The following is a 20197-nucleotide window of genomic DNA, read 5'->3' as shown; positions in this document are numbered from 1 at the left end:
CCGACATTTTTATTTGAAACCTGGGCGCTTTAAAAAAAAACTCAATTTATTATCAAGGCAAATGCTACATTGCTGGGTTCGTTCTTATCACGTCAGTCGATATAGAGATAAATCCTTATGTCCTTAAGTACTCATGTGACGGATTGATCGCTCTTAGAGACTGGCGATGACGTTTGATCCTCGACTGTTGAATTGCAAGACTTGAACGTGCAGTGCGCGATTGATTCGCGCGCGTGTTGCACGCATTCACAACCTTTGAGTAACCACCATTTTTTAAGGAAACTAGTATTTATAGACATGTAAACGAATTTACCAGTGATAAAGTGATTATAACGTAATAGTGAATTATTCAAAATGAAGTTTATTTCTTTTGTTTTTATTGTTATATTTATAAGGTAAGTCGTAACATCTTTCAAGTATAAAAAGACAAAAAGTTTACTATTCAAAATAAAACGAAATGCAATTTAAAATTCACGGCGTTTAACCGAATATCGCCTTTGTTTTAGATATATTATTTATTTATTTCGTATTGTGGTAATGTATATGGTAATAAATATTTAACGTCCCTTGTCATATACAATTTTATTTTTATTAAAAAAAAAACCTGTACAGCAGTTCGAACCCAAGACCCTTACAGTAACCCAATTGGATAATTTGAAACATTTTGAACCACTTGCATAGAACGGTTATTATTTACAAATTAAATAATTATTATTTAATTTGAGATTTAGGTAGTTTTCCGACCTTAATTTCAAACTACTCTGGGTTTCTTTATGAATATATGAACGATAAGGTTTTCAATTTGAATGTTGAAATTAAAGTGTAATTAAACAATTAATTTAATCCTTAAATGCTGTATAATTGACGTTAATCATTAACATATTATAAATGTTTGTTCTTTTTTTGTAGAGATAATATATATGCAAATTCTGAAAGTAAATAGATACACAATGTATATGGTTTTGTTGATTGTATTGGCGCACTGCACCTTCTTGCTTTATTTCATAACCCACCGTACATACAAATTCTCCCACTTATTCTTAAAAACTAAATCAGTTCAATTGCACCTGCCTCTTTTCGTCACTGCGTAAACAGGATTTAGCAGAAAGAGGCGAAAGGTTTAGATATACACGTTTAGATAAAAGAGTAGACGAAGAGCAGAGTTTAATGTTCTCTTTATGGAAATAAATTGTTTGCCTGAGAATCGAACCAAGAGCAAATAGATAAATCGAAAGCATGGCCAAATAAACCAGATTGTGGATTACATATTACATTAGATTAGAAAGTAGTTTTTATATATCAATAACCTTCTGCACCGAGTTTGATTATCCTTTTATGTGACAGTTGAAGGATTTCCTTACGGAAATAACTTCCTACAAATGATAAATTATTACGACGCCCTAGAAATTTGGCCTTATGTTAGGGCACTTATAATTTTTTGCCCTTCTGGTTTGTGCCAGGAGTCTGTATTAAAAATTCGAATATTTTCTATATTCTATAAAATAAATATCATATCTACGTATGTAGCAAAAACGCTTGGTACGTATTTACCTATTTAGTAACGAAAGTTAATAATTTCTACACAGAAATTCATTGAAATTGCACAGTAGTGTTGTACAAATTATAAGGCTGAAGGCTAGTAGATGTAAATTACAGTTGATTACATATTATTAAAAATAAATTATATTGCTACGCCAACCAAAATCCTTGCAATATAGTTATTAATAAGTAAGTAACACACTTGTTTATAATAGTAACCATAACTATCTATGATAAGGTGCATTATAGCAGTATTAACTTTACACAATGCAAATATCATTCAATCACGTTTTATATTATGAGGATTAAGAATCTTGACTCGAATTTGCATTAAACAAACATTGTAAATGAAAGAAAATTACTAAATTATTATATAATAATTTCCTTTTAAAATAATTAATATATAGCATAAATAGGATTTTACATACAATAATATTAATAAACACACTAGGAAATTAACAACAATATATCTTTTTATTTTTCTTAAATTTACGGTAGGATTTTTTAAAATATTGATAAGGTACCATTAGTATGTAGGTTGTTAATATATTATTATCCTACTATTTTGCAAGTCTAATAAACAGTCTAGAGCAGTGTTGGCCTAGTGGCTTCGGCGTGCGACTCTCATCGCTGAGGGCGTAGGTTCGATCCCCGGCTGTGCCGACTTTCTTTCTATGTGCGCAACATTAGCTCGAACGCTGAAGGAAAACATCGTGAGCAAACCGGCTTGCTTTAAACCCAAAAAGTCAACGGAGTGCGTCAGGCACAGAAGGCTGATCACCTAGTTGCCTATTAGATCATGAAACAGATACAGAAATCTGAGGCCCTGAGATGAAAATCTGATAGATTTTATTTAAGTCTAAAACACATCATGTTTTTTTTAATATTGCATAAAAATATTTCGGTCTGATTCTGCACATCCTCAATTTAAAATAGCATGGATACCTAATATGCACTAGACGACCTTCATTACTAAAGCCAATCTACTTAAGCAAATATTTTTTTAAATAGATCTAATTTCTGGGAAAGTAAAAATACTGTTTATCTATATTTACCATTATCTATATACCATTTCATACATTATTTAACTTTATAATAAAATCTTTTTATAACCGAAATTAAAGAGATATGTATTATTTTTTAATATATTTTAATCATTGTATATAAGAAATAATTGACGACGATATTTTCGCAATTCCTTGAACCTTCTGTATTAGGTCTCGTAACTGAATTGAGACGTTTTTACAGAAATGGCGAAGGTGTTAACTTTTCCGGTGGCCTTAAGTCAAACTATACGTTTCCAAAAGATTTTTCCTTTGGCGTTTCAACAGCTGCTATACAAATAGAGGGAGCTTGGAATGAAGATGGTAAGGTTTATTAACAATACAACCATTAATATATCCAAGCAGTTCGCCGAATCGCGAACAACAAATCCGTTGGCTGTAAAATGATTAATCCTTAGTTTTGCCAATTAAGTTTTTAAAAGTAAATAAGTAAAGATCTTCCGATAAGGATAAAGTACCTCCTGATCCAACTTAACTTAATTATCTTATAACTAGAAACACTTATTATTTGCAGGAAAGTCTGAAAGCATATGGGACAACCTAGTTCGCAGAAATCCAAACTTTACGAAAGATGGTTCGACTCCCAACGTAGCAGCTGATTCATATCACCTATACAAGCGAGATGCGGAAATGGTCCATGAACTCGGTGTAGATATTTACCGTTTCTCTATATCTTGGCCACGAATATTACCCAACGGCTTATTAAACTCCGTCAATAATTTAGGCATTCAGTATTACAAAAATCTTATCAACGAACTAGAGAAATACAACATTACACCCATGGTTACTATATATCATTGGGATCTGCCCCAGAAATTGCAAGATATGGGAGGTTGGAGCAACGAGCACATTATAGAGTACTATACAGATTATGCCAATTTATTGTTTGAAAACTTTGCTGATAAAGTGAAATACTGGGTCACGTTCAATGAGCCGATGCAGACTTGTTTGGAAGGTTATGGAGGTACTTATAGGGCACCGGCCCTGAACAGACATGGTATCGCCGAGTACCTCTGCACGCATAATCTGCTTAAGGCCCATGCTGATGTATTTCACTTGTATAATAAACAGTACCGACCACGATATGGAGGTAATAAAATATATTTTGTTGAATATTTCCGGTTTGCGTAGAACTAGTTTAAGTTCTTGGTATGCGCCAGTAATTGTTAATTGTGTCTACAATCAATGTTTTATTGCGACTGAAACTATATTGAATTCTATTAAGATATTAATCAAGATATTAATCAATCCTTTAAAAATGACTACGAAAAATGTAAAACTAAGTTAAAAATTAAACAAATTCTTAATACTAAATAGCAACGTTTAAAATGGTATTAATGCCAATGGAAATCCCAGTATGTGTGATATTACATAATGTATCATTGTTTTCTATAGGTAAAATTGGTATTTCACTTGACTCTAATTGGGCACAACCGAAAACTAACTCTCCAAGTGATATAAAAGCTGCTGAACTATATTTAAGAACTCACGTAAGTAACCTTTTTCTGTTATTGCGTATTTTGTACTAAAGGACAGTCATAAAATTTCATATATTTCAATATAATTTTGTTCATTATTATATATATTATGATTAATTAATGGTATCAGTACCTCCATCATTTAAATAGTAGTAAGGAGAATCCAGACTTAGGTCGGTAAGATTTTCCTGTGAGTCATGTTGTTTGTGACTTTGACCCAGTCTTTGGGAAAATACCATTCAATCCTAAATAGCAGTAATTATTCACATTCTAGGTCTTTACCGTTAGTTGGATCCGGATTGTATTACTATATATATTTTAGACTATAATTTTTTATCTCTGTTGAAAAGTCGACTATGAACGAAATTTGGTTCTGCTAGGGAAGGTCAGAAAGCGGAACTTTATGGTACAGTGTTTTTTAATAATTCAGCAGAACCGTGTACCATTTCAAACACCAACTAATTCTGCCGCGGCTTAGTCGCTTTTAAACAATGCGTAGAAGAAGGAAGGTTCTAGATTCTTACTGCACAAGAACCGTTCATTTAGTTACTTCAAAAAATATGTACTCTTAAACCCTTAGACAGTCAAATGTTAGGAAACTTTGCACTAAACACTTTATATGGGCTTTTATAACCCGATACGTCTGCACTTTATAAATACTAAGAATAAAATTATCTAATCTATGATTACAGGCAGATAATAAATCATTTTCTTCTTAATAGGTTGGCTGGTATGCTCACCCTATTTTCTCAAGCGAAGGAAATTATCCACCAGAACTGATTCAACTTGTAGACGAAAAAAGTCGGCATCAAAACTACTCCAGATCACGTCTACCTAAATTCACTCAAGCAGAAGTGGATCACATTAAGGGAACAGCAGATTTCTTTGGATTGAACCACTATACCACGTACTTGCTGAGCATGGCAGAGACGGAAGTGGGACAAATCCCATCTCATGAGAATGATGTTGGTATTGTACGGGTTCAAAATCCTAAGTGGCCATCGATGTCTTCTTCAAATTGGTTGAAAGTAAGTTGCCTAATGTGCCTTAGTATACAAGACATACTTATATTTTTTGAATGGTAATCGAACCCATATCAGTTCTTCCATCCCATTTAGTATACAATTAGGCAACTAGCATTACAAAATTACGCAAAACAAAACTAAATATTACGTAAAATTTACTCCGTAACGTAAATAGGTTCTTTCCCTCTCGATACTGTGAAAAAAAAATCCATATTTTATTATCGTCTGGGGAAACGTTTACAAAATCCATTATTTAAATAGGAACACATTTTATAAAGCACACGAAATACATTAAACGTGAAACAAAGCCTTTTAAATGCGTTTTAGAGAGGTATTAACAATTTATTACGTGTTTATTTTGCATTCTATAAATGTAAAAATAGAATAATACAACAAAACTGCGACAGGTTCAATTTGAAATAAAAAACACAAAGCATTCAGTTTCTTAGAACTGGTTCTCCTATACTCAATATTGCAGTTTTTATTTCTGTATATACGAGCAAAACATTCGTCAAGGATTCTGATCGAAAATTTGATTTGTTACATATTAATTCACTAATAAGTTGTACCTTAATAAATTAAAAAAGATACGACATCTTTTAATAAACGAGATAATAATTCTTAGAATTAATTCGTTATGAAGTCCAAAAAATTATTACATTAAAAAATAAATGAATAAACAGTCTAACTTTGACACTCACCACCCTGACCTTTATTAACTTCTGATTGGATCATTAGGGAATTTATTTAAATATTTACTCATCAGTTTTTTTGTATATTATATATATTAACAATAATTTCTTCTTAGTCAGGAATGGTTTGTATTTCAATAGCTTATACATTCCTTACGGTGTTCAGGCGTCTTTTGGTGTGTAAATTTGTACTAAAGTTTTATTTCTTTAATTTTAGGTGGTACCATTCGGGTTCCGTCGTCTTCTAGCGTGGATAACAAGGACGTACAATAACATTCCAATAATCGTTACCGAAAACGGGTACGCGGATTACAGTGGAATTCATGATGACGCAAGAGTTACCTACTACTGCCATTACTTGAATGCCCTGTTACATGCGATACATGAAGACAAGAGCAATGTACAAGGATACTTCGCGTGGAGCCTTATGGATAACTGGGAATGGGACGATGGATTTGTGTAAGTTCTTTTATAAATATAAATAAATATTCTAAGGCAACGGGATGAATGTGCGTAGATTGTGATTAGTTTTAAGAATAGTGTATCGTGTCTTAAATTCTCAACGTTGTATCCGCTTTAGTTTCCGTGTTTGGAGCATACAAGTAATAATAATATGAATAATAGTATTTTTTGTCAAGATAGAACCACAATGGTGGGGCCAGTTTTAGGGTAGTCAGTTTTGAGAATTACAACCTAAAGCCATTAGGTAAACACAGCTCTCTGTAATATTATAAAATAAACAGATTTTTATTAATTTGATTCGTTGAGTTCCAAATTAAATATCAATAAAACAAGATCTCTACTCTATACTCATTTCCAAAATCTACTCGATTATTAGCTGAAGTAGACATTGAGTACTGTAGCGATTCTAATTATTATTACATGACCCTAAAATAGTATCGAATAGAAATGCAGTACTTTTAATTTAATCTTATTGAAATTCTTAGCTTTTTACTGAGTCTTCGGCTTCGTATAAAATAATGTTTTTTTGTAAATAATAGTAAAAACACCTTACATAAGGAAAATAACCTTTTAAATCCGTAGACCGTGATTATACTCGTAAAACGTCCTTAACAATTTAATGAACTAGAGGTCATTCTTTGTCACTGAAATCTTTAAATATCTTAAAGTCACACTAATGATGACATTTCAAAAATATGCAAATAAATATTTTGTCTTACTTACAATATTGTCACGTACTGATAAGGAATAATTACTGTAGTTGCTATAATTTAGGATCATTAGGTGAAAACGTTTAAGTTATTAACTGTGTCCCAATAGATTTAACGATGCGCACATAAATTGCTCGTGAAGATAGAAATCTGTAAATGCACCGGACTTTTACCAGACACAGAAGGCTATAAAGAAAAATGCAACCAAATTTTAAAAGTCCCTTTCAGGGTTGTAGCGCCACTGGATTATTATGTATTAGGAAAGGATCAGGTTTATAATCTTCAATGCGATACTTATTATTTAACGACAATAAATTTAAACCAATTTTCATTAAAACATCTGTTATAAGACCTTGCGAACTACTTTACATATACTGTAGCGAATGTTATGAAGTAATTGTTATTTCAACTGGTGAACGCTTTTGTTTTAAAATAAATTAGTAATGCTTCACTAAATAAACAAGCGTTATAAAACTCATCATATTTAATAATGTTTGTCGAGAGGAAAGACAAAACACATATACAAAATCTATTAAAATTCGTTCTACGGAGTATTTTGTATAATACCTAATTATATTTTTAAGTTATTATTGTGTTCACAGATATTGTTGAACGATTAAGATATTTTCCAGTTTTAATGATTAAGTAAACAATTTCAATGCAATGAGGTCTTTATAATGGTATCAATTCACAACTGAACTGGTCAAATAAACCAACCAGTTTAGGTTTTCTCGTGACCTCAGTCATAATCATATTCCGCTCTTTCAATTTAAAACCAAATTAAAACTTCAATAGAATTTTGTGTTTAATTCAACGCTAATGGTTGGAAAACGTTGGCTGTAAAGTTCGATAGAACGTCATTAATAAAACATTATCTATGTTTCCTACTACAAATCTATACAGCCAGTAATAATATCATGAAAGTGATAAACGCAAGCAATAATCATAATCTTCAAAGTCATAAATAAAACACAATATCCGTCATTCATGATATATTTCACTCGTCATGTATGTAAATGCATTTGCAGGTCTCGCTTCGGTCTTTACTTGGTCGATTTTAATAGTCAGAATAAAACGAGGACTGCCAAGGATTCGGCACGATTGTACACGAGTGTGGTCTCCTCGCGAGGCTTGCCAGAGAATTACGATCCTGATGACTACACTGCCTTCTCATCAGCATCGAAAGTCCTGCCGACTGTGCTCCCCCTCATCCCCTTATACCGATATCTACTTTAATTATATACCTCTGTATATAAAAATTAATAAAATTAAGTATTTAATATCATAATGTATTCATTCCTATAGTATTAATACTCGACAGTCATAAGTTTGCTTGCGTTGTCGCGGGCGACTTCTCTTTTCAGCTGAGCCTGTATGCAAGCAAATGATTTCCCCTTGGTCTCGGGTAGCACGGCTAGAATGAACACCAGCCCGAGGATTGAGCACGCAGAGAAGCCCCAGAAAACTGTGTAGATACCATATGTATCTCTTATTACCTGGAATCATAAATTGCTGATATTAGTAATGTTGATGACAGCTTGTTGATATGAGATGAACGTCATCTCATCCAATGAATAAAAATATACAAGTGTGCGTAAGAAGTATAAATAATAGGTACTTGTAATACTTGATAATAATTGTATCTTAAGCCATTATCATCATCATCTAAGAGCTATTTCAAGTATTTATTTGATTTTCCTCCCATTACAAAATTCCTTATATCTTTAATATCTTGTTTTTTGAGAAACAAAGAATAGACGAGTGTGTGTATATGTAATCTAAGATGGTATCTATAAGGCGGTAAGGAAGGTTTAATATTAAATATTTTTACCTGGAAGAGTTTCTGAACAGCAAACATCGAAACTCCAGTATAAATATGAGCGACACAAGAGGCGTACAATTTGACGTTGGTAGGGAACATTTCTCCAATAATCACATAGGGCACCGTGGATAGACCAACAGCGTAGCAAATAATATAAATCATCATAGCCGCTATCGGTAGCCAATGAAGGATTGCGACTGACTCCTTATTCGACAGGTAGAAGTAGAAATATGTTCCAAGAACGCCATTCATTAGTCCCACCCCTAACGCAGACAATAGAAGCAATGGTTTCCGTCCAACACGATCGACCAAAAGAACCGACAGGCAGCAAGTGGCAACTTGGACACATCCCACATATATTGTTGCCTTATACGGCTCTATATGACTATCAGTGATATCAAATATTGTTTGAGCATACGCAACAAGAGCAGCGCTACCACAAAACTGTTGGATTGTGAAAATACCTAAACTTATCCAGAGGGCTTTTCTGTTGGTCGCTTCGGTAACCAGATCGCCCCATGAGCCTCGGTTTTTCATGTCCTCCTGAACGTTTATTTCTATGTTTTTAAGTTCTAATCTTATATCACCACTGCGTAAATGTCTAAGAGAACGTTCTGCTCTCTCCGTGCGCTCAAATTTCAGGTAATAGTAGGGCGATTCGGGTAGAAAAATGAAAGTTAATACGAATGTAATGGGCAGGGCCAAGTTGATAGCGGCTAAGGTTTTTATGGTTACGAATGGTCCGATGCAGTATTGGGCAAGAATTCCAACCTGAAATAAGTAAATGGAATATGGTTAGAATTATAATCAAAAGTAACTAAAATTTCAACAAACATTTACATTTAAGTTTGCTGGAAATCATTTTTTGTTTTTCGTTAAGAATAAACTTGATATTCTACTTTCAGTTTTTCAGGTTATCATAATTAAGTTAAGGCTGTGGATTAGGTATCCTTGAATAAGTTGGAAAAGTAGCAAATATCTGTGTCATGTTATCTCTCTTATGAGTCACGAGAACATAGACAGTTTAAACAAGTTGTTTGTATTTTGGAACCAAAATTACAAATCCTTTAAAATGTTTGGACTTAGTCATATTATGTTGGTCTCCTAACTCTTTATTGGGATATGGGATTAAGACTATCACGATTAAATGCTCAAAATCAGCGTGTCTTTTTACCGCATTAAAACCAGGACTTTCAGATTTTGATTCACTAACTTATCCACGAGCAGTGTTGGCCTAGTGGCTTCAGCGCGCGACACTCATCCCTGAGGTCGTAGGTTCGGTTCGTAAGGCTGTGCACCAATGGATTTTCTTTCTATGTCCGCATTTAACATTCGCTCGAATGGTGAAGGAAAACATCGTGAGGAAACCGACTTGCCTTATACCAAAAAAAGGCGACGGCGTGCGTCAGGCACAGAAGGCTGATCACCTACTTGCCTATTCAATTTACAAATGATCATTTAGCAAAGACAATCACTTAGATAAATATGTTGAAATCACACGCGGCCTAGATATTAAAACAGTACATACAGCGTTCTGCAAATTTAGTAATTAAAAATATCTCTCAAAATTAGTTCACGCAATTGGTATTTCAGCGATAATTAAGATTAATAATTTTACACAACTGTTAAGTTATTTTCGCAACTGTATGGCCTCGTTACAACAATGTTATTACCTTATTCATCAATGTGATAAGTGTAGAGAGGGCGCCACGGACTTCATTCGTAGCTATTTCTCCCGTGTACATTGGTGCAACTGTATACACTATTCCATAACCAAGCCCGGAGAACATTCTAGCCACATATAGCACGGCAACAGACTTGGCTACGATGACTAATAACCAGCCAATTATGAAGGGGACTGCTCCAAGGAGTAATGTGGTTTTTCTGCCAAAGCGGTCTGCAAAGTATGCTGATGGTATAGGCGTGAGTGCCGAGCACAGGATCATGATGGAGACGATCCATGATCCTTCATCGGCTGTTGTCGGTATGTAACTCTGCGGTGACTGCAGATACTGAAGAATGGGGGAAGGCCAACCGTAGCAAGTTCCTGCTGTTGCGGTGATCAGCGTCGCTGAAAATCGAAAATATATTTTTATTGATTGTACATAGTCTTTTTATTACTCCTAGAACAATTATTTGTAAAATAAAGTGTAAATATATGACTCAGTTTCATTTAATGTCACACGTCCCGTCCAATAATTTTCCACAGTTACTAAAGGATTGATGTATTTATCTAGGCAACATGTTGACAAATATAATGTTTACCTACAATAGATAAGATGTCCGTTAACATCGAGACAGATAAAGGACGCACGTACCCTACTTCACAAATTACGAAATGTTTATTATTTATTATATTAGTTTACACGCGATAAATTAATGACATTACAGTGTATATACATGGGTGTAAATACGTAGATATCTAAAAAATATAGATAAATCTTATATCTTAAAGGTTTACAAACATTAGGCCTGGAATAACTGTAGAATCAAAATTTATTGTATTCAATAACCTGAGAGCCTGAGGAAACTCACACCAACTATATAATGCTTTATTAAAACTTTAACACTCGCCTCAACGGTGTGTTGCTCTTTAATTCTGAAGTGTTCTACCATTCTCAAGGAAATAGGAAGACCCAATTGTACTAATCTAAAAAGGCCAAAGTATGTTATGCTGGTTTTAAATCGGAGTAAAAAAAATAAATATTAATATAACATTTAACCGACGATACAGTCGAGTCGTTCGGTTATCGCGGTTATCATAATTTGTGGAAACTTCTTTCTGGAATCATAAACAATTATTATACGGAAATAAACCATTGTAACGTCGTCACACGTGTATCAACGTACAATGTAATTAATCTTTTTGAAGTATCAAAGAACTTATTAACGCTTTCTTGAATTTATGACTTAAAGCTTTTATTTATATGTGGTATTAAGGTTTTCTGTGTTATTACGGAATATATATTATTATTCTTGATGATCTTTGGAACAAACGAATTCGCGCTATCTTTTATTTACTTGTTTATTATAATCACAATTATTATTAGGATACGTGTAGAGGAGACTGGGAGGTATTACTTTGTTATTCTTCTGATAGATCTATAAAAGCTATAAGCTTTTATCCTGTTGAAGACAGTATAAATTACATGAAGCACAAACGGATAAGGATCATTTAGTAAAAGCAAATTAAATGATTTGATGTAACTGTTGAGAACGGAAATCATTTTGTAAAGAAAGGGTTGCGCGCAGTCGAGCACTGCGAAAATTCAACTTGTGTAAAGCGGTATTTTTCGGTTTAATAGTTTTAGAAAACAGTATTAGGCGTCAAAAAATATAATTAATATCCGTTTACCGTATTATTATTAAACAGCTAGTTAATAGATAAATCAAGTTGCTTCATTAAACATTAAGTAAATATAGTAAAGGGCTCCCGAAAAAATAAATTAATCTACGTATATTTTTAGCATTACCTATTTTTATCCAAAATGACCACGAAACAGATAAAGGTAAGCGTCACTGGAATTTGTTTTTTTATCCAAATACCTCAAATTTCAATTTGATACCGCTGTAAAATCACTGACGTACACAATTATGATCATAAATTTAATAGTATAAGTCCTGTATAACGTAGTAATGTGACGACAAAGAACGATTGCCAGTTGGCACCAGCTTTTGATTTTATATGGCGGTGTAAACTTGGACTGTAGTACGTAATTACTAATTCAATTATCAATTAAATACATTTTCTGGAATACAAAATTATTTTGCTGGAAATAGATTATGCAAACGCCCTTACCTTGGGTATTTACATTTAGAGGTTCGTCATAAATTAATTTAGCCATCGTTATTTTCCTTTGACATAATGCATCTGACTTTTTAGTTTGAAAATTCTACTGAATGCTATTTATTTTTGCATTACTTTACATCTTATTAAATTTACGAATTGCTAAATTACCTTTTATTAATAAATAGTAACAAATATTTTATAATATATGTAAAGAAAATTGTGTTTCTTCTAAACGAGATAAATTTTTTTGGTAGCAGTGTTGGCTAGTGGCTTAAGCGTGTGCTTTTTAACCCTGAACCCCAATTTTCTGTCTAACTACACATTTAAGGCTCGCACGACCGACGCGAACGAACCTTAAAAATCCTCTTAACAAAATAAATGGTCAACAGATACAAGAAATCTGAGGTCTAGAGGTTGTAGCGGCACAGGTTATAAAATGTTATCAAAAAATACAGTATTTTGCGGTACAGCAGCAACTGAGCACCGATTGATTTAACATTAGTCTTGGTACATAGTTTTTAATGATTTCCAACGCTTTTAACATAACTCGACTAATTTTGGTCTAGCTTTGTCTGAAACGTGTACAAAAATTGGCACCACCAATCTTTATTACCTTCAACGAACGTCTCCATTACAAATATCATTTGGTACGTTACTCATTTTTAATACCATATAATTAGTAATGATATGTGTCTATTAAAAGTAATATTGACGTTGACGTAACTCTAATAATGTTATTCCTTGCGTCACGTAATAAAGAGCAATGTTTCTTAAAGTTAAACACGAAAACTCTGACCAAATACCCGATTGGTTTGTATTATTAAATATTTAAGGATCACCATACCTAGATAATGGGGATAAACATTATTTTCATATAAATTTCGTAAAAAAACTGGCTTGGTATCGCAAACGCAAACAATACGGATAACGATTCGTTGATAAAGTCTAACATTTTGTTATACGTTAGTCCGCACCGGCCATTTCACAAGTATAAATAGCTCTCGTGTGTGAGTCACGTGTTTGAAGGTAGCACTCATTCGCTAAATGAACACATCTACGTTATTCTTCCCCGTCTAGTGTCCAGTGTCAACGATCTTGGTGAACTTTCAACTCTTTTATAAGGTGAAATGAGATGTTCATACATAATGGAGATCAATTTTTTTAATAAAGAAAAAAAATACACGACTAGATATATTTTTGTAGACGCAGGTGCCAATTTATATAGCTTTTCTAGAAAGAAAAGAGAAAGCTATTCGAAACTATACAATCTAATAGTCTAAGTTAAAATCTTATGTCCTAAACCTAGTAGTCACGTAGTAGCAACAGTTCAGTTCCACCCGCATTATGCTAGTGGATAGGGTAGAATTACAACTAGCTTAGAAATTAAAACATGTTTTGGTTCTAGGACAATAATTGTACTTTTTGTTATAATAATATAAATTTTCCTATGTACAAAATACGCATTGCTTTCTACCATAAGCCAAAATAAATAATAACGCTGACTTTAATGATGAGAGCCATAAAGATTTCAAACCTATCTGTTTCGTATCGAATGTGTTGTTAAGATTACCGGTAAATACCTTAATACAAGTAAATTGGCCATTGAGTACTTCAATAAACTTTCGCTCTTTTATCAACTCGACAAATAACCTAAGTGACATTGAGAACGTGTTGGCTGTTTACATTTACGAAAGATAGCTAAGACAATAATTAGGTGAAAAATTATGAGTCTTTATAAAAACCAAATTTATTTGATTTCAAACAGTATTTGAATTGACTCGTGCGATATTTTCTAATTTTTACAGTAATTAATTCAGGCCCGATAAGAAGGCCGTATTGCAAGTATTATCATTTACCATACCCTACTTTAGGGATGTCTAAAAAGAATAATACATAAGGTATTTATAAAAAACCGGATTCGTTGTACTATATCTAATAAATCCTATCTGTAAATTTTAAGAGGGCTAAAGTCCAAAGGATCTGTACGTGCCGCTCTGACAATCAAACGTACCGAATATTATCTTAATCCGTTGTCATTTGTTGAAACGTCATGCTTTGACAATGTAAGTGTTACGGTTATTTTTGAATCGAATCGAGCGCGTTCTATTTATTTATTGGTCAACACTCAAATTAAAGAATGCAAAACATCACAAGGAGTTTATAAACAATAAATGTAATGTAATCCGAATATAATAAGTTTTAAAATTACTAAGGATGCTAAAATAATTTAATATTAATGAGTTTTTATGAAAAATAAGCAATTATTTCAATTATGAATTCAAACGTTTAACTCATTTTATTATTTAACTTATTAGGACGTAATTTACCTTAACTCGAAAAAAAATATGATGTAACAGTGGCTAAACAGGAATCAGTGTTTTCTAAGAATTATTGTTAAGATATAATCGAGCTGTTTGTAAACTCTTTAGGTAACTGGATCTCCCCTTATATGCAGATAAACATGATGAAATCGCGACTGAATTTTAACTATGTGTAATGACACTTACGACTATATGTATATGTAATCTGCACACATGTAAACACTACAGTTAACGCCAAAGTTCTACATCCGCCTCTCTATATCACCTTTATGGTTATGTTAGTAATTCCTAGCCAACAGACTCGAATGCTGTTTTTTGCCTTGTTCAGACAATAAGAATGAAATTCAGAATTCCATCTAATTGTAATTATTATCTTTTTTACTTACAATTCAGATATCAGGAATTAATGCATGTTAATTGATGTACTATAAGGGAGATAGCAAGCAAATAAAGATTTTCGAGGAGGCAACGTTTAGAACAGTTAAAGGTTACCTGCAGCAACTATGACCCGTGAAAATTATAATACGCAGTATTTGACGGATCAAAGTTTTATCGTGTAGTTCTGAGCCTCACTTTAGTAATACAAATTTCCAAGTGAGACATAAATAAAATTTATGAACATTATATTGTGAATAGAGATTGTATTTATCGTAGCTATTTTAAATTTTATCAAAATGATTTATAATGAACATTTTAATCCTAAATCAAACTTTAGGTATGATAAAGCGGTTACGCAAAAATTTTCATACTTATCAAGTCTCAGAGTACTCATTGAAATTATATGTGATGTAACAATTGCAATGTTTGTTTCTATAGACTTATATGGATTTAAAATTAAAACTTTTAAATTTACCATTCTATAGTAGCACAGATAAACATTTTTTAGCTTTTACTTAACAACTGTAATAGATGACTCTGGAGTACAATAATTATATGAGACTCATCGCTTTCTTATTGTAAAATATACCAATTAGTTAAGAAAGATTTTACTCATTCGTTATACGGCCATGAATTAATTAACCATTTAAATTTCCTCAAATAATTCTCGTACAGCCATTAAAGTAGAACAATGCACACAATACTCAATAATAGCCTCGACGAATGTTGCAATAGTAAATTATATAAAAAAATTATACCACGGAAATTTTCCGTCCCAGTAATTAAAAACTTAAGAGCTTGAAAATGTTTTGATTTTGTATCAAAACTTAGAGTGACATGATTATCCGCGTATAAGTTAATAAAATAATTTAACATATAAAGAATGTTTATTTGTGACCGCCAGAGCTGGTGCTTTCCTACCTCAACGAATAAGTGTAAGGTTCCTCGCAATACAGCGAGGAAATGCTGCCACTTAAAGGACACTGCCACAGGGACCAAACGTTTTGAATTTTAAATAAAAATTTCAATATTGTTTAATTGTTTTTACATATATCTGTGGTCATAGACAATGATAAGTACATTTTTGCCCAGTATTACTTATTAATATATCGAGTGTTTCATATATTAATAGTGCCTTCAAGATTTCTTAATAGTTATTTGCTTGTCCTGTAAAGTAATGAAATTGAATTTATCATATTCTGACCTATGGCCACAGATATCTAATAAAATAATAGTTACCTCACCTACTACTTAGGTAAATAACCAATAATAAATAAATTTAACGCCATATCCATTTATACATAACAGCTAAATCTGCTTTAAAACCTGTTTTAATTAGAGCACTTTGTCTTTTTTCTGACTTAATGTTATCGTTGTAACTAGACTGATTTAGTTTTATACGAACAATTATTAATTATTCCTTAATCATGGCCTTAACACAATTTGGTTGAAGGAGTTTAATGACTATTAATTTTCGTTAAAGGGTAATTATACTGTTCATTGTTACACAGTGGGGAATTTAAGGGTAAAAAGGTAATTAAAGGAAAATATTTTTTTTAAGCATTCTTAGTGTCTTAATAAAATTGAGGAAAACAATTGTATTACCTTAATATTACGTAAGAAAAGCAATATAGACATTTATTTTTTAATTATTTTTTCTATTTAAAACTATAGTAATTTTTGGATTTCGGACGCGGGTTTTTTACTTAGAGGTTGGTAACTTTTTAACAATAAGGCCAAAAGGGCTTACCTGAGATCCCTCTTAGAAGTCAATAATACCCAGAAGGATAGTTTTTGAATAACATTCCATTCTACATCGTTTAGATTTAATTGATGTATTAGTAAAGGATGCATTTGGTTTTTTTACCTGAACATTTATTTTTAAAAATAGATTATTGGCATATGTTTTGTGTCCTAAAACTCTTTTGTTTGTGGTAATGCCAAAAAACCAAAGCAAAAAGCTTGTAAACATAGATAAGACGCCATAAGCATAAGAATCCTATAGCATAGATAGCCTATATCATTTCTGTATATAATAAATTTTACTTCTAAGTGCTCAATTCGAAACTACTCAGTAAGGAATTGTAGACTAGTATATTTCATGCGTAACATGTGCACAAGGAACCGTTTATTTCGTTCATTCACTCATTCGTGCGGAAATTTTTCGTTTTATTTACATTAATGTATTCAGTTTTTATAAGTTATATGACATGTGACAACACTTTTACAATACTTTCCTTAGTTAGGTGATAAATTAGAAAACTGTATTGATAGCTCATAACGAGAGAGCCGGCACTCAAAGTATCATAAATAGCTGCTTAAATAGTGATATTTAGGTTTATTTACGACTAAAATGAGACTTGCCTTGAACCCTATGACACATTTGCTATCAAGCAGTTTTCTGTCAATGTGTGGTAAGAATGAAGGAGGTCAGGGGATCATATTATTATTCTGATAACGGTTTAGTAAAGTATGAAAATCTCAAGAATATTGTATAGTGTGCTTGCCGCGTGCAAGGAATGCGACACGTTTCATTAAAATGTCGACAGTTGCTGAACGCTGACTAGGCCTCCAAATACATGCGTTTGCAAAAGGCCACTGCGCATTATATAAAAAATTTCATAAAATATTATGTGATAGAGACAAGACTGAAGCATAATATTATGATTAATTGTGAGCTAGGATTGTGAAATGTTTACACTACAATAGTGTAAAGACGTACTATGTTCAATCCGCGCATAAAGATAGGTTATAAAACTTACCACACAGCGCTGTTCCATATTCCTTCCAATGTGAGCGAGTTTTTGCGGTCATTGTTATATTGAAATTTAAAATACAATACTAAAATATTAACTGGATTTGGAATGAGATTATCTTGAGCACTGATTTTTTAAAATAAAATTTCTATAAACATAATATAATTCGAACTCATGGTTAAATATAAATTATAACAGGATAAACTAACTAAATATCACAATAATATATTATATTCGATCTAAAATTTAATGGATTTTTAAAAGTAAACGTTATAACCGATTGGGCTTCATTTTGAAAGATTTATGTGTTGGTTTGCTGGTCCATAGTTTTGCGAGAAAACTCGTAGAGTATGTTAACGCGACGAAAGCGAGTGAACAACTGAACGAAACACAGACACTTGAACACGAATGAACTGAACGGATCGCATAGAACGGAATGGAATGAGGTAAATCGGCGCAAGCGCACGCTTTTGGTCCTTGTTTATCGGTCGGCTTGGTTTGCCGGCAAATCAAGTGGGCTCCAGGCTGATAAGAAAAACGTTGATATCATGAATGTATGCGATGTTGAGCCACGCGTGTGAGTGACTACCACTAATTTAGTCGCACTGAGAATGTCACCCTACTTACGAATGTTCGCTGAGACAAATGTATTTTTAGTTAAATACAGTCCAAAAATAAGTCGAACAATACTACCGACATGGGCTAAAAACGACAATACATTACTCTTACGCCATAATAGAAAGACAATGAGGTGGATTGAATAGACTTTGTAGCCATCAATTGCTACGTTGGACTAGACATACTTTAAACTAAAAACGAAACACTTATACAAAGACAATATATGTCCATATGTTAAATGGGAACAATAAAACTGAAGCCGTGAAGATTCACGTTTCTATTCAATCGTATACTTTGAAAGTGAATTTTATGGTATTTTTACATTCTGTAAAAGTACATAATTTGTCCAGTTTAATTAGAATTTCATCAGCGAATTACGTACATTAGATTCAGAACTTGTATAATATATATTTATGTATATATATATATATATATTACACATAAATTAAACATGTTTAAGCACAATATTATCATGTATTAAGAAGAGATAAGTACTGTTAATACGTGATCAGATTCTGTTAATGTTCATGCCGATTAAAATATCTAAATATTATCGATTATCTCTTGATAGGAAAAACTGTGTCACTCGTTATAAGCATTAATTATAAAATAATTAACAGTTGCTATTGCCAGTTTGTACCTATTAAACGGTTTTAAGTGGGATAATGGTATATTTGTTTTGCGTATTTTTGTACGAGGAATTTTTATTTCTACCGAACAGGAATATGATCCTACGTAGGATCTCTTTAAATGAACGATGTAAACTCTATATAATGACACTGACGGGACTGTGCATTTTATGGCGTTATAGAGAGTTGCCGTTAAATGGAGAGAAGTAAACGTATAGATAATCCTACTTATTAGTTATGGTCAACAACAGTCTACACGAGCAGGCAATCCCAATTTGTAAAAAAAGAACGAATTTCTTAGAAAGTTCGTGTGCATGATGCCGACAGTCGAGTTTATTGCGAGCTAGGATATTAAATCGACAAAAAACGTATACAGCTGCGTACTGTTTACTAATTTAAGCAACTTAAAAAGAACTTTATTACTCAATTATTGTCATTATTGAGAGTGGGTGTAATGCTAGGTAGAGTGTATCATAGTATGGAAGACAAGCTAAACCAACCAAAGTCAATTGATTTCGACGCTTTAGGGATTAGGGCTCGTTAAATCGAGGGACGTTACATAGACTTTACACTGTATATAGTCTGTGATATCATTTTATTATTAGCTTCCAATCAAGAGGAACAGTTTTACAGTTATTAATAACATACAACATACATTATTTTTTATATATTCACGATTGGCAGAGACCATGGATCTCTACTTGCTTTGGCCCAGTCTTACTTAATCGGTTTTCATGACATTCCCTATGCATACTCGTTGGTTATTTAGACTCTGTCTGTCTCCTCTAATACGTCCTGGAATTGGTTCAGGTATGTACGATAAGGCCGATCCAACCTCACCATCCACTGTTGCTTTGTGTATCCTACTATTCTACGCTTATTTTTAATTAAGCGCTTAATTAATACTGCTTTA

General features: G+C 32.6%; 2 protein-coding genes across 2 annotated transcripts; one reads left to right on the top strand and one right to left on the bottom strand.

The window, feature by feature from the left end:
* The first annotated feature begins 206 nt into the window (after window positions 1-206).
* On the top strand, window positions 207-8206 carry LOC123715952 (myrosinase 1-like). The gene is made up of 7 exons (XM_045671347.1): window positions 207-395; window positions 2788-2906; window positions 3118-3693; window positions 3999-4093; window positions 4804-5109; window positions 6016-6257; window positions 7999-8206. The coding sequence occupies exons 1-7, from the start codon at window positions 355-357 to the stop codon at window positions 8204-8206; spliced, it is 1587 nt and encodes a 528-aa protein (XP_045527303.1). The 5' UTR covers window positions 207-354.
* Window positions 7948-18493, bottom strand: LOC123715953 (facilitated trehalose transporter Tret1-like). Its single transcript, XM_045671348.1, has 4 exons — window positions 18044-18493; window positions 10466-10863; window positions 8802-9563; window positions 7948-8466 (listed from the first exon to the last, which is right to left on the bottom strand). Exons 1-4 carry the CDS (start codon window positions 18093-18095, stop codon window positions 8278-8280), a joined length of 1401 nt encoding a protein of 466 aa, XP_045527304.1. The 5' UTR covers window positions 18096-18493; the 3' UTR covers window positions 7948-8277.
* Between the last annotated feature and the right edge of the window lie 1704 nt (window positions 18494-20197).

This window comes from Pieris brassicae, chromosome 11, assembly GCF_905147105.1.
Source record: "Pieris brassicae chromosome 11, ilPieBrab1.1, whole genome shotgun sequence".
Classification (NCBI taxonomy): domain Eukaryota; kingdom Metazoa; phylum Arthropoda; class Insecta; order Lepidoptera; family Pieridae; genus Pieris; species Pieris brassicae.
This window is presented reverse-complemented; position numbering and strand designations above follow the sequence as displayed.